The following is a 14,002-nucleotide window of genomic DNA, read 5'->3' as shown; positions in this document are numbered from 1 at the left end:
ATGGTCGTGTACGCAGAATGGTACACACCATACAGTATTCACCTTGCAGTGTCCGAAAAATACGTTTTTTAAGCAATCCAAATATTTGTTTCGGTTTAAATATTAAACATAATCACAAACGAATAATTTACTGAGTGTTTTTTTATATATTCCAGTGATTTTATTATAAATTTTGATCACAGTCCAATCAGCGATGATTTAGAATATTCTTTGTAGATGTTATATGTATTTTTTTTGGTCTCTTTGTATGACTGTAAATGAAGTCAGATTGAATTCTAAGAAATTTAACATAAGACATCAAGCAGAACAAATGTAGTGGTCTTGTTAATGTATGAATAATATAAAACGGAGCAATTTAAGAAAAAAGTATAAACAAAAGAATTTAATAACCGGTTTAGACAATTATGGTAATATAATCAGTCGTTGATGAGATTATTTCTCCCACTTTTTACGTCTTTATACATAAAATGCTAAATTCACGCAAAAAATGTTTGCTCTGTGGCATAAAAAAAAACATAAAATATGAAATACACTAAATAACTGATAGTTCGTGGACATTTGTACACACCATACGAATGACAGCTCAGTTAAAAACAATGGAGATATTTTTATTGAAGCAGACTTAAAATAGCTGATAACGTTTCAATGGATTGAGCGTTAGAATAATTTTATATAAAATGTTTTAATTGAAGCTCTTAGGATAATTTATTAATTAAATATATTAAGTTATTTTAATGAAATTGTAGTTAATTCATTAGTATATATGTTAATGGACAGCTGACACGTTTGTAGCCGACGCGACGGATAGCTAACAATTGGTTCGCCATAGAAATGTCTTGTTAACACGCACTGAGCCATAACTTTATAATTGTGTAAGTTATCGTTGAACAGTTCATTGATATTGTCAATGATTAATAAATTTTACTAGACCTATAAGGAGGTTATAGAAAAAAGTTTCATTGAGAACGTTTTTTTTTTTCAATCTATTCTGAGGTAGATGATGTCATGAATTAATGTTATAAATAAATTATCGCTCAATAATGTTTTTTATGCTGTTTAATAGTTAATTTGTACTAAATTATAATATTTCAGAATATATATGTATCTGTATATCATTTTATCGATATGCCCGCAAACGAAGTTTTACGTTTGTGTTTATAATGTCACGAAAGGTAAATTCTTATCAAATCATTTAGTTAACTGATTCCTTTTATTCGACTGTGAGTAGGCTTACAATAAACAAAAGTCCCTATACAAGTCTTAACTTATATTTATTCAATTAAAAATAATAGAAAGAAAAATATCGTTAGTACCGTTCGTATTGCATAGGACACTGGCTTGTTACAAGTCATGTATTGTATTAAAAGCAAATGCGATTAATTTATTGTTCAGCGAGTACGAAGGAATTGCTCACTGGAATCGAGCCAGATTTTTAACTAAATGTATATAGTGAATGCCAATGAAAAATCCGCATCGCCCTGTCAGTGGCCACCGCCCGAATACACTCAAACAGATCTCATGATACGACTCACGTCTCACACAGCAAGCGGAAAAATACACTAATTTTAATTGATATTATATTGTATACGAAATGAGATGATTACACGCCCGGCCTATAATATGAGTGTGATTAAAATGAAACTAATATTTTTCGGATTATACTACGCGTATTTTATTATTTTATGAAAATTACATACTCCCGAAGTCTCGGCTACTTTGCAGCAACCGTGATTACATCTCGTCTGCCCGTTTCTAAGTTACATCACGGTTTCTGCAAAATAGCTGGGAGTAAGTAGTTTTTTAAAATAATAAAATACGCGTAGTATAATCCGAAAAATATTAGTTTAAAAATATTTGAGTGAATACTCGCTAGTCTTAGATCTCATTATGATTGTGATTAGACGACAAATTTTAAGTATATAATGCCGGTTAAAAATTACGTGTTTTTATCCTACACACACATATATAAGAAAGTTTAATAGGATGTATGGGTGTTTGTTGCTCTTTTACATAAAATATATTTAATTGATTTCGAAGAACTTTTCAATTATGTCGTTTAGACATCGGAAGAACATAAACACTGTAATTTATCCCCAGTTTCCATGTAGCTTGCGTGGGAAAACATCGTAAGAATCGTATAGTATGAACACACGTATCGCAGCCGATAGATGTCGCTCTTTGCTGTTAACATGCGTATTTTTAACTGCTCAACTTGTATTCCTATATAAACACAATGCCAAAGACGACGGGGACGAAGTCGCGGATAAAAACTAGTTTTGAAATACATGATAATTGTTTGTGTAAAAGAAAAAAAAAACGGATGTTGAATATTTTATAAATTGTAACAGTTTAGTTGTGACGTCTGTATTATTGTATGTTAAAAAGTTTTTCCTTTTAACATTGTTTTCTTTATTTATATACAATAATATGTTGTCTTACATGTCTATACTTATAGTTGCATTCTGTTTAATATACGACGTTTCTGTTTGTTATTATCGTGGTTTTAAAGTATTGTGACAAACATAGATGTAACATTATATTTATCGAATCGCCTTTATAAATAATATTGTCGTTTGATGAATATTTTTATTTACATTTTTGTATAATTTGGTTTGTATACATCTGCATATGTTAGGTGACGTTACACTTCCAGCGTTTTGAAACGTAAATATTTGTGTTTGTTACGCTTTCTTAGTGATTGAGATTATATACTTACTCCGATTATATTAACATAAAAAGTAACCTTTCGTTATGATGATAAGGTTTAAAATAATAAAACACTTGGTGTAAATACGTCATTGGCATTATACGCCACCGGAAGCGGTAACCTTTCAGTGAGGCATTCTTTGTTTTTTAATCTTTGTGCTGAATTGTTGTGAACAACCTTCTTTCAAGAATTTGTTATGAAAAATACTGGAGAGACAATATTGTTTCCTTTGACAATTGGTAATTTTTTCTTAACTTCATATTTTAATATAATCAATGCTCTAATCTACTAGTTCAAATAATATTCAGACATCTAGTATTTCCGATCTTACGAGACAGTGTTATTCGAGGATTGTACTTACAAAAAAAAGACTTAATATACACATAAACAGTCCCATTTTCTGTGGTTGTCACGAATGAAATTTAATTTAAATTGACATACTTTTTCCCCGTCTCCCTCAAACACTACAAGTTAATCGAAACTTTTACTTGAATTGAACGCATGTTGTTTGCAAAATAATACATTGTAACATTAAATGAACGGGAAAAGTATGATTTGATTATTATTTTATGTTATCAGGAGCAAAAATATAATAGGAATTATACGAATAAGATCCGATTTAATTGTGATGAAGGGTGGAAATCTAGATAATATCGTCACAGATCATAATAGGAGACCTGATGATACAGTGACACGCTTATAATATTATAAATTTATGAGATGAAAGAGACGAAATTATCAACATTCCATAGATTCACCGTGCGGGCGCCGGGTCCATCGCGTTGCATGGAGAGAGGCCTTATCTAACGCGCGTTAAACGCTCACCTCCACCGCCCAAGCTCTATCTACCAATCAAAGTATAATTAAGGAAAACAAATTTTAAATGAAACTATGTTTTTCGGATGTACTTTGTCGCGAAATATAAAAAGACTAACTAACAGACACTTTGATCTCGCCCGTCCATGATCACGCTACATGTAACTGTCGGATAAAATGTAAAATATAGTAATAAAAGTCCGTAGCATATCCGATAAACATAGTTTCATTTAAATTGTTACTCGTGTATTGAATCGTAAAGTAGATTTTATGACGAATCAAAGGTCCTTCATAAGGGAATAAATAATATTTGTATTTCACTATATTCACACTACCCAGATGCTGATATAAGTAAGTTATGGATTTTCGCCTACCTCATAACGATATTTATATCTGTCTTTTATTATGTTGCTAGAATAATACTGGAGTTTTAAAATAACTCTAATAATCCTAGACGAAAACATCGTGAGGAAACCTGGTCTTATTATTAGAAATTATAAGATTGAAATCGTTAACCCGTCTTGAGCAAGCGTCGTGATTGATGCTCTAACCTTCTCCATGCGAGAAGAGCCCTTTGCTCAGCAGTTCCGATAGGCTGAAGATGAATGTTCCTAGCATTCCTTAATATAAATATTAAATTTTTCATCAGTTACAAGTTCAACCTTCAACATTATTTATACAAAATTAGCAATTAATTTTTTTCGCATTGTCAACGGTGATATAATAAGCAAGTACAAGTGCAGTATATTTTTACTCTTACTCCCACCACATAAAGCGTGCATTGAAATATTTAAACACTATGGTAAATTTTTCAGCCGTGCAAAACTAGCGGCAGCAGTATTGATTTCTAAATAGCACCGACAGCACACCTTCTATCAAGTCGTATAAGCGATCAGATGTTTCCGTTATTGATTCAGAATTCAGATATCCAATTGACTAAGTCTAAGCGTATCGGCTTTTAGATATGTTTTCTCGTAAAATAGAACGTCTTTCCTCAGCTAAGGAAATTATATCCTCCTTCATGTATACACATGAAGGAGGATATAGAGGATAAAATTATTACATATATTGTTTTAAGTAACATTAATCAGATTGAAATTGTCTAAGATGAAAAGCGATTGTTTAGACTCTGTTATCTTAGTATGTACTAGTGATGTTTGTATTGTAATAATAGTATCTTCATTCTCTTGTATCAGATGGGAGCAGGCGCGAACGGACCTGGGGGTCGTCGTGCCCTGGAGCTCATATTAAGTGGAGGCCTCAAGTCGCTCGCCAGGCCCCCCAAACCGGTCCGAAGGGCAGCCTCCAGAGACTCTGTCCTGTCACAACCGCAACCGTTGCTGGAAGGTCAGTCAAATATACTAACCTCTGAACAGTGGTAAAAATGTATTAAAAATATATACTTAGATAAAATCTTTGCAATTAGTATAGTATAGTTCTTCTCGTAAACTAATTTTACCTAAACATTTTCAAATTCATTAGTGTTGTAAAGCCTTTCTTAATATAATCACTTAAGAGTTAAACACGAATCCGTCGTGTTGCATTTTTTCCTTGTTTCACATTTATTTTGAATTAGTTTTGTTTAAATAACAATCATAGTTAATTAATATTATAAAAAATATATATCGTTGAGTTTTCTCCACATATTTGTGTTTCTTTTGGCACGATTAAAGAAAGCTCAAATCATCTGGACTATTATTTTAATATCGTTACAGATAATTTTATTATATAAAACTAAATTATTTAAAAATTGAAATAACCTTTGTTACTGTTCACTGAACGGTTCCAGAGATTGTCATCATGGTAACGTCATTGAAATATCTCAATTACTATTGATATTATTTTTCCAGGTCTTCGTAAATGTTCCACCGTGCTGGCTCTAACTGATCGTGAGAAGGCCCCAGAACCGATCAGAGCTCATAACAAACTGAGAGCACCCTCCGTCTGTTCCAGGTGTTCGTCATTACTCTCACTCGCCGGGGCTGGAGGCTCCAGGTGAGATTTAGTTTACCTACAATTTTTAATATCAATCAAGTTATATAGCTTTAAAAACATTCTTTTTGGAATTCAATTACCAATTTAGTTATTTTACCTGACGATTCGATAGCTGTTTAGCCATCGTGGCCGTGAAAAAATAAGTTTTGCTTTACTTTAGTCATAGTTATAGACGAAACCTCTTAGCATTCTATGGATATACCGTGCGGCTGCCGGGTCCATCGCGTTACAGGGAGAGGAGCTTCAACAGCGCCTGGGACTTAACTTATATTCAAACGTGTACTCGCGGAAATGTTTGATATCAATATATCTAGTCTTCGAGTATTGATCGACTTTGAATTTTTAGCCTTTTATATTCTTTTAAAATATGAACAATTCTATTGGGACTATGTTCGTCGTGTTCAATAAAACTTGATAGTCAAGAATGGTAGAGCTTCGCTTCCGCTTTCGATCGTTATGTCTGGGAAAATAATGTTAGGTTTAACCAACTATAAAAATATGTAATGGAACATTTTATAATATTACCCATTATTAATTGATTCGAGGGATGAGAGTATAGTTTAAATGAAACTAATTTTATCGCATTACTACGCGTATTTTATTATTTTTAAAAACACATCTTGTCTGCCCGTGATCACGGCTGCTGCAAAACAACCGAAACGTCGGGAGTATGCAGGTTTTATTGATAATAATATACGCGCAGTAATCCGAAAATATTAGTTTAATTTAACTGAATACTCGCGACAGTCTTAGATCTCATTATGAGAATATAGTTTCCCGTCTTATACCTTATCAAGGATATCAAATGTTGGTATGTTTGCTTAAACTTAACTGCGTAACTCGCGTCATCGTGTGTGTAATATCCCGTAGTGTATGTTATCGATTTAATATTTATATTTAAGTTAAATTCGTAACTCGAACGTCCGCCCTCACTCAAACTCGCATTCGGCACGCTCCTTGCTATCGGTAAGCCTCTCAAAATATCTGACATAGTTTCATACTAACAGAAATTTTTGTACATAAATATCGTATACAGATAACTGTCATCGGTGTATATGTATGTATGTTGTTCTGACGTATAAGCAATATATTTAAGAAATCCTTTAGACATTTTTAAGGCATTGTCAATGACAATCGCGTGCTCTCCAACGTATTATCTTTTTATTACTGTCATAAATTTTAATTTTTAATGCATCATCAGGCAACCCAACAAGTTATTACAATTTACGTTTCAGTTACGTGACAAATTACTATGAAATAGGAATATTGTGTTGTCGAGTAGCCATTGTAATGCTACACTCATTTATTCAAAGTATTCAGAGTACTGCAGCGGTCTGTGAATATTCCTCTTAATAGTACGTCGCTGAAAACATACGTTTTAATATGTCAGCAGACAGTCTTCTCATTGCGCTACACAGTGAAACGAACTCGCCACGCATCGCAACGTTAGTCATACGAGTGTCCTTAAAACATTGCTATTGACAAGTTGAAATAATTTTAAAAACACCTAAGACGTGCTCTGTTTAACGAATGCTTCGTTGTACGCGGTTCTTGAATTATATCGCATCAATTATTCGTAAATGTACGATCTCATTTAATTGTTTAGGAAAGACGAATGAAGACATCAAAGAAATTAAAGTTATTGTACAGCGTGAAATTAATCAATTTGTTAGATGTTTATTATATGCTTTGGACTGTTATAACTTTGATAACATGAGTAAAGCAGTATCATGACTATATTGGATCTGTTTGTTTATATTATTTTTCGAGTTACTCTTTACTATATCAGCGTAAAATCGACTTGTGTAATGTCTTAATGGACAATAAACGTGTCTAACGAAATCTGCTCTAAAACAATTTGTTTCATAATATTAAATCATCAGTGAAAAACTATACAACGAGCGTTCTTATCCGATTCAGCCCGGTCTGAATCTAAATCTTTTTCTAATCTCTTGTTGATATCTGCAACTCATCAAACGGTTCGTTACTTGTTAGTTAGTCGTGTCTCTAAAGGCACTGTTTTCTGTACGTTTGTTTGTGAAACTTTATTTCCTCCCTTCTTGCAGCGCCGTTTTTTTTGTTTTGTTTAACTTAGAGTTTGGTAGAATAGTTTAGCATTAATCATTACCTACTTTACCTTACAGTTACTTTAGCTGTCGAGGTCAGTAGCTTCGAGTTAGAGTTTGTGAAAGTCAAGAAATTATATTTTCCCATATATATTTTGTGTTTTTTTTTTCTTCAATAAAAGTTTTTGAAATTTAAGTCCATTTTGTCACAGAGTAATGTGCATTTAGAAGCTTGCGATAGTTCAGCCGATGTAATCCATGATCTCAATAAATCCTGTCGTGAAACAGGTCATATGTTAGAGTGAATGTATGTATGTTACTTTTATGAAAAGTACATATGTATCTCCAAACCAAATCATTCCTGACCGTGGATAATGCCGCGTGTGATATATCTGTATTAAATAGGTTTTTATTAACAAGCATCACCTTTTATTTCGCTAATTGTAATGATGTTATAATTTCGATGTAAGTTAAGTTTCATTTTAAATAGAAAAAGAATACTTATGTGTAATGAAGACATCAAGAAAAAAAACTGTTTTTATAATTAATTTAGATGAATATAATTAATACAATATGAATCGTTTTATTATATTTTTTTTTTGTAAAATGAATATATTTTTTTATCACTATCTTAAACAAAATTTCAACTTCTAATATTTTTTGGCTTGAATTTTTATGATTAAATTACACGTTCGCGTTGAAATTATAATTAATAAGTCGTTTAATATGATAATTAATATTTTTTTTCGTTTCTGGTTCATAGTAACAAAATTTAATGTATAATATATTTGGTTAAATTGTAAGTACATAGGCTTGTCAGAAGAGCAACGTTTTATCATCGTTTATTTTCTCCTCTAGTCACAATATTAATTTGGTTTTTTCTAAATATTTTTATCTAATAAACAATCCTCCCAATAGTAATGAATTATCGCCAATCAATTTTGATATAAGAGGTTTGGCTATTATGTCGCCAACTGTAATAAAAAATTAAGGTAAATAAAAAATAGCTCTTATTATATTAAAATGATCTTGCGTTAGAGTTATGAAATAGTTCAACGAACTCGGAACTGTCACAAATATTAAAAAAATAATCTAAATTTAAGGTATTCGTAACTTGAAACGAGGCCCTACATTGATAAAGATTGATTTATAGGAAAGTATAAAAGGTATTTTGAACATAGCGTGATGATAATTTGATCTCATATTGGAACAGACCTATCAGAATGCGACTCCCCCTAAAGGCCTTTCGATGTGTGTTGGAAAAACAAAAGTTATTTGATCGCGTGCTTTGGAATTATTCCGTGTCCTTGTATATAAATAAATACGCAATTCTACATGTTAATGAACTTTTTTAAATATATGGAATTTAGATGTCTTTTTGCTGTAATTCGTTACTTGTCGTTTTGCACTTGAATAATAAAGTAAATGTATTTTTTTTTTAGTTACATTTACAATTACGTTATTCATTAAATAAGCTTGAAACCGCGTTAAAATACTCAACACCAATATATTGAAGAACCACTTAAGTTCACAAAAAAATATCAAATGGAACTAGAAAAATAACATTCGTAAGGCTTGCTTCAGTCGCTTGTGATAAGAACGATTCATTGCTTGTTTACTCGCATTGGAAGCAAGGTGACCCTTTGATGAAAGTAATTAAATATACATCTGAATCTACTTTGGAAGAAAATTAAAGCACCTCATTCATCTGAAATTGCGATAAATTTAGTTATCTGATTCGAACGCTGTAATACAATAGACGGTCATTGAGAAATGATAATCGACATTTAAAAGAAAAGGTTCAGCCTTGAAAAGAGTATCTGGAAAGGTACTTTGAATAAACTCTCAATCATACGTTTATAAGATATGGAATGGATTTGGAATAAAAAGGAAACTAACGACTGTCTGACAAGAACTAAACGTAGCATAAAGAAAATTAAAAATATTGACACAATCACATATAAAGCTAACGTCATAAAGAAATATAAAAATTGAGATTGGTTTTCAACAATGGCATCTTGGAAAAATCGAGGGTCAAAAAAATTAATTGAGGACATGTTTCTAGGAAGATACTGGACCTAAAGAATACTAGTCGTATTTAATGTAAACTAATACTAAGATACTATTCTCGTTAAACTTGATTGAAGTTAGAATTTATAAAAATACTTATTTGTTATTAGCTATGTGTGAAGTGAGAGACGGAGGGTTTTTTATGCAAAACATTTTGATATTGTTTCTCAGATACTCGTTAGACCACGCCGGTGGCTTCGTCCCAGCCGCCCCGATCAATTGCAAGCTTTGCTTAGACGACGCGACCTCCGATAACGTGACCGTCATCTCGGGATGCGGGTGCAGCTTCTGTACCAGGGTAAGTACAAAATAATATAGGAATTATTTTTAAAAACATATAATTTTATGGCTAGAATGTTATCAGGTTATGAAACTAATATACTAGGAGTTGAGCAATTTTCCTTGGGAAGGTCTTGTTTTGATATGATGTCTCCTATAGGTCTCCTTATGAATATAAATTTTAGTTGTTAAGATTCTCTGTTATTCTTTAGTAATAATTTTGTGTATTGTTTACTATTTTGTATCGGGAAGGAATGGGAAAGACATCGTCGTTGTCAACAATTTTCCTTTATAAAAGATTAGTGTTTCATCTTCGGGTTTGGTATAACATATTGTTATTTTATCAATTTTAGTCTGACTTAAATACAAGTGCTCGTAAATCGTTTTTTTATTAGATTATTTTTTTTTTCATTTATTAAACACAATAAGTGGATTGTTTCGTGACCAAGGTCGTGATTAATTTTAACGTCTAAATGAAAACAACGAACTATTAATCATCGTCAAAACGTAATTGAACTTTGCTAAAATTTAACAATTAATGGGTTTTAAGGAAACGCATTAATCTTAAAGAATGAATTAAATAACAAGGTCTCCGTAAGCCGGAGATAATTTCTTATATATAAATTGTTTAAGTCACTCGCTTTGATACCTAACGAGATCTAAGACTCTCGCGAGTATTCAATTAAATGAAACTAATATATTTCGGATATATTTCGCGGATTTTTATTATTTTATATTACATAATCCCGACGTTTCGGTTACTTTTGAGCAACCGTGATCACTGGCAGACGAGATGTCGGGATTATGTAGTTTCAAAATAATAAAATCCGCGAAATATATCCGAAATATATTAGTTTCATTTAAAAGGCAGTATGTAGTTTTAAAAATAACAAAATATCGCGTAGTAATCTGAAAATATTAGTTTAATTTTTTGCTTTGATACATTTTTTTTAACCTCTGGATAGTACTTGAAATAGGTAAAATTATAATATACATTGGAAACACAAGCTGCAAACTGTTCAAATTTTATGTGAGCGTTATAAAGGAGGAAGTCTATCCCTTCTTTAATTTTGTGCGCGTACTCCTGAGAGTTTATCCTGTAGAGTACTGGCTACTCTAGGCCTAAGCTCATGGCTCTCTAAATATATTTTTACTAAGTTTCAGCCACGAGTAGACCTTTGTTCACCCTGCTATACATTTTGGTTACGATATAATTGTAATTTTGAATGTTTGAAAAACAATTTCCGAAAGACATCAAGGTTTTGTCTTACTTTCTTCGCGTTATTCTGCATTCTTACTTGTAACAACTACCTTATATATAAACTGGTAACCACTTCCGGTAAAGAATGTTAATGCGAGCCCAAAAGCTATTCATCGTTAATTTTAAATATTTTCTACTTTCAAATCCACAATTACGGACAAAGTATAAAAGTCCTATAAATATGCTCAGTTGAGCATAAATAAGCTGAAGAAATATCTCTACTTTTCGCTAATTTACATTTTTCATATATTTGAAAAAGTACGAAAAATAAAATATTAATTCGATGAATATCAGACTTGATAGGGCTAAGTAGGAGTTCTATGATTAAAACATCGCTTTCATTATAAGAAATAAAGTTCATTGACACCATTCAAATTCGCGTGATCTCGTCTAGACGCGTCTTATAATGTTGATATTAATGTCCGAGGGTGGAGAGAGTGTAATTCATTCGGACATCCCGTGGATTACATCTCATTCAATCTATACAAATAAATAATTAAAATCTGTCTGCCAACAAACAGCAATATAAAAATTAATGCTTATTTCATAATAATTTTTAACGTCTTCAATATAATTTATAACATCTTTGTTTGTCTGTCTGTTCCGGCTAATCTCAGGAACGGTTTTAGAAAAAAATTATTTAAATTACTTCCATTTTTTATTTATATAAACTATAAAAACATTATGCTCTGTAGAAGTTTAAAAATTTTGTTTTATAACAATAATAAAACGCTGATCGTATTCAGTGAAATGAAACTAACGATTAAATATAACATATATGTATATATAACGATAATGATATCTAAATGGCAAACATGGGGATGTGGAGATCGGTGTGGGTCGGTAAGACCGGCTCGGGGTCATTCAACCAACGGGAATAGACGCGAATATTAACCTACAACTAGAAATGCGGTCCCTCGCACCGGATTATAACATTTGTCTAATGTCAACATTTCACTTTATTGTATAAAGTTATAAAATATTTGATTTCCGCTTAACATCTACAATCCTTAACAAAACCATAACATTAATTTTGCTATAAATATGTTTTTATATGAATATTCCTCGTGATGATTATAACTTTATTTTATTAATGATTTCCTGATCCGATCACATGATATAATCTTTTATATTATTAATTTTATTAAGTAGGAAATATGCTAATGACTAGTTCCTTATGAACCCTTTCCTTTTATCAATATAATTTTCTTCCTGACTTTATCTCTACTGCGCTATTAGAACATTAAATTTATCTTATACAAGTCTGACATCTATATAGTTTTATGCAATATTATAGCTAACATATTATGATAATTCTCAATATTCGATCATAAAACATAACTTCTTTTTTTTTAAATTTAAAATGGCCTTCATCCGTGCAAAGACGTGCACAGTATATTCTGCCAGTGTCATGTCGAATGGAGGAGACAAACTTCTTTTCTTTCTGTGGAGTTTTTAATGACGTAAATGTTAGTGATTTGTTTTATTACTAAATGTAAATATTATTTATTTAAAAACACACTGACATGTCCGTCAACGGTTAAAAATCAATGTCACATAGTGACATAAATGAATACTTTAAAATAATATATTTTTTGTAAGGCAATAAAAATATATATGCATATTTTTGAATTTTTACATAATATCAGGATTAAAATTTAGCATATTTTATATACTTCAAACTAAATGACGCTAATTATATGGTTTTAAGTATGTAAATACGAGGCTATGATATTTTTTACATCATTTATTATTATAAGGTCTGCTATCGGTTTCTTAATCGTCAAACAAATTATAATCGTACCATAGTAATTTGTTTCAAACATTTATCAGTTATAAGAAAGTCTGAAATAAGACGTGAATTACACTGCTATGAACCTTTGGGATCTAGTTTTGGTAGTTTTGTTTAATTGTCTTTGTATAAGAATAGATCAGAAACCTGGTTTTAGGAAAGCAGCGATACATTTTAAACTCGTCTCATAATTGAACGTTCGCTGTTTATAATATAAAAAGAGTAAAAGAAAGAAACGATGGAGTGATAATAATTCTACTTTAAAATAAATTACATATGTAATTAAGACGAATGTAAAAATTGTCTTAATTTTTGTATAAATTTTTTTGCTATTTTCCAAAAACGGTTTGCTGTTGTAGAATAATGTTATATCAGTGACTAGTTGTTGCCCGTGAATTCGCTCGCATATTTAACCTCCTTTTAGATACGTGTATTCATTCTTTAGGATTTTATTAGATTTCACAAGGACCCATTCATCAAATCCTTACTTCATGGTAATGAAACTAAGCGAAGACAATGCCCTATCGATTAAAAAACAAAAATGAAAAACGGGCCTTAATTGAAGGAGTAATAGTAATAGTAAGAAAATCAGAGTCGAATTGAAAACTTCCTCTTTTTGAAGACGGTTAAAAGTGGCCTAATATATAAGTTTTTCAAATGGCTAACTACATTCTGCGAACAAAATTCTCATCAAAATTGGTCAAGCCATTTTAGAGATTAACCGGAACGTGCAGAGGAACAGACAGACGAAAATATAAGAAAATGCAATTTTTGATGTAGTTACCGTTTATACTTTCATTTGTGTGTAGTGAATATTATAGATTTAAGACTATTTTTAATTTTATTTTAATGTTAAAGCTTTAGCAAATAACGAACCGGTCTGTACGGATGAAAGTTGAACAGTTTTAGAACTGGTGGCGTCTTATTTGCGTTTTTTTTATTTAACACAATCAATAGTTATTATCATTCTCGCTTTGAAATCTCTGCGGGGTTATGTTAGAAGCATCTGTTTATTT

General features: G+C 31.2%; 1 protein-coding gene across 1 annotated transcript in view; it reads left to right on the top strand.

Moving 5' to 3' along the window:
• LOC116772290 (uncharacterized) overlaps positions 1-14,002 on the top strand; it is a 66,683-nt gene that overhangs the window by 24,615 nt on the left and 28,066 nt on the right. Inside the window, exons 4-6 of the mRNA XM_032664411.2 lie at positions 4,720-4,870; positions 5,374-5,518; positions 9,826-9,952. Of these exons, the coding sequence (XP_032520302.1) occupies positions 4,720-4,870; positions 5,374-5,518; positions 9,826-9,952 (423 nt within the window). The remainder of the gene's footprint in view (positions 1-4,719; positions 4,871-5,373; positions 5,519-9,825; positions 9,953-14,002) is intronic.

The sequence above is a fragment of the Danaus plexippus genome, chromosome 12 (genome assembly GCF_018135715.1).
Source record: "Danaus plexippus chromosome 12, MEX_DaPlex, whole genome shotgun sequence".
NCBI lineage: Eukaryota > Metazoa > Arthropoda > Insecta > Lepidoptera > Nymphalidae > Danaus > Danaus plexippus.
The sequence above is the reverse complement of the archived record's forward strand: the minus strand, read 5'-3'. Positions and strand labels throughout refer to the sequence as shown.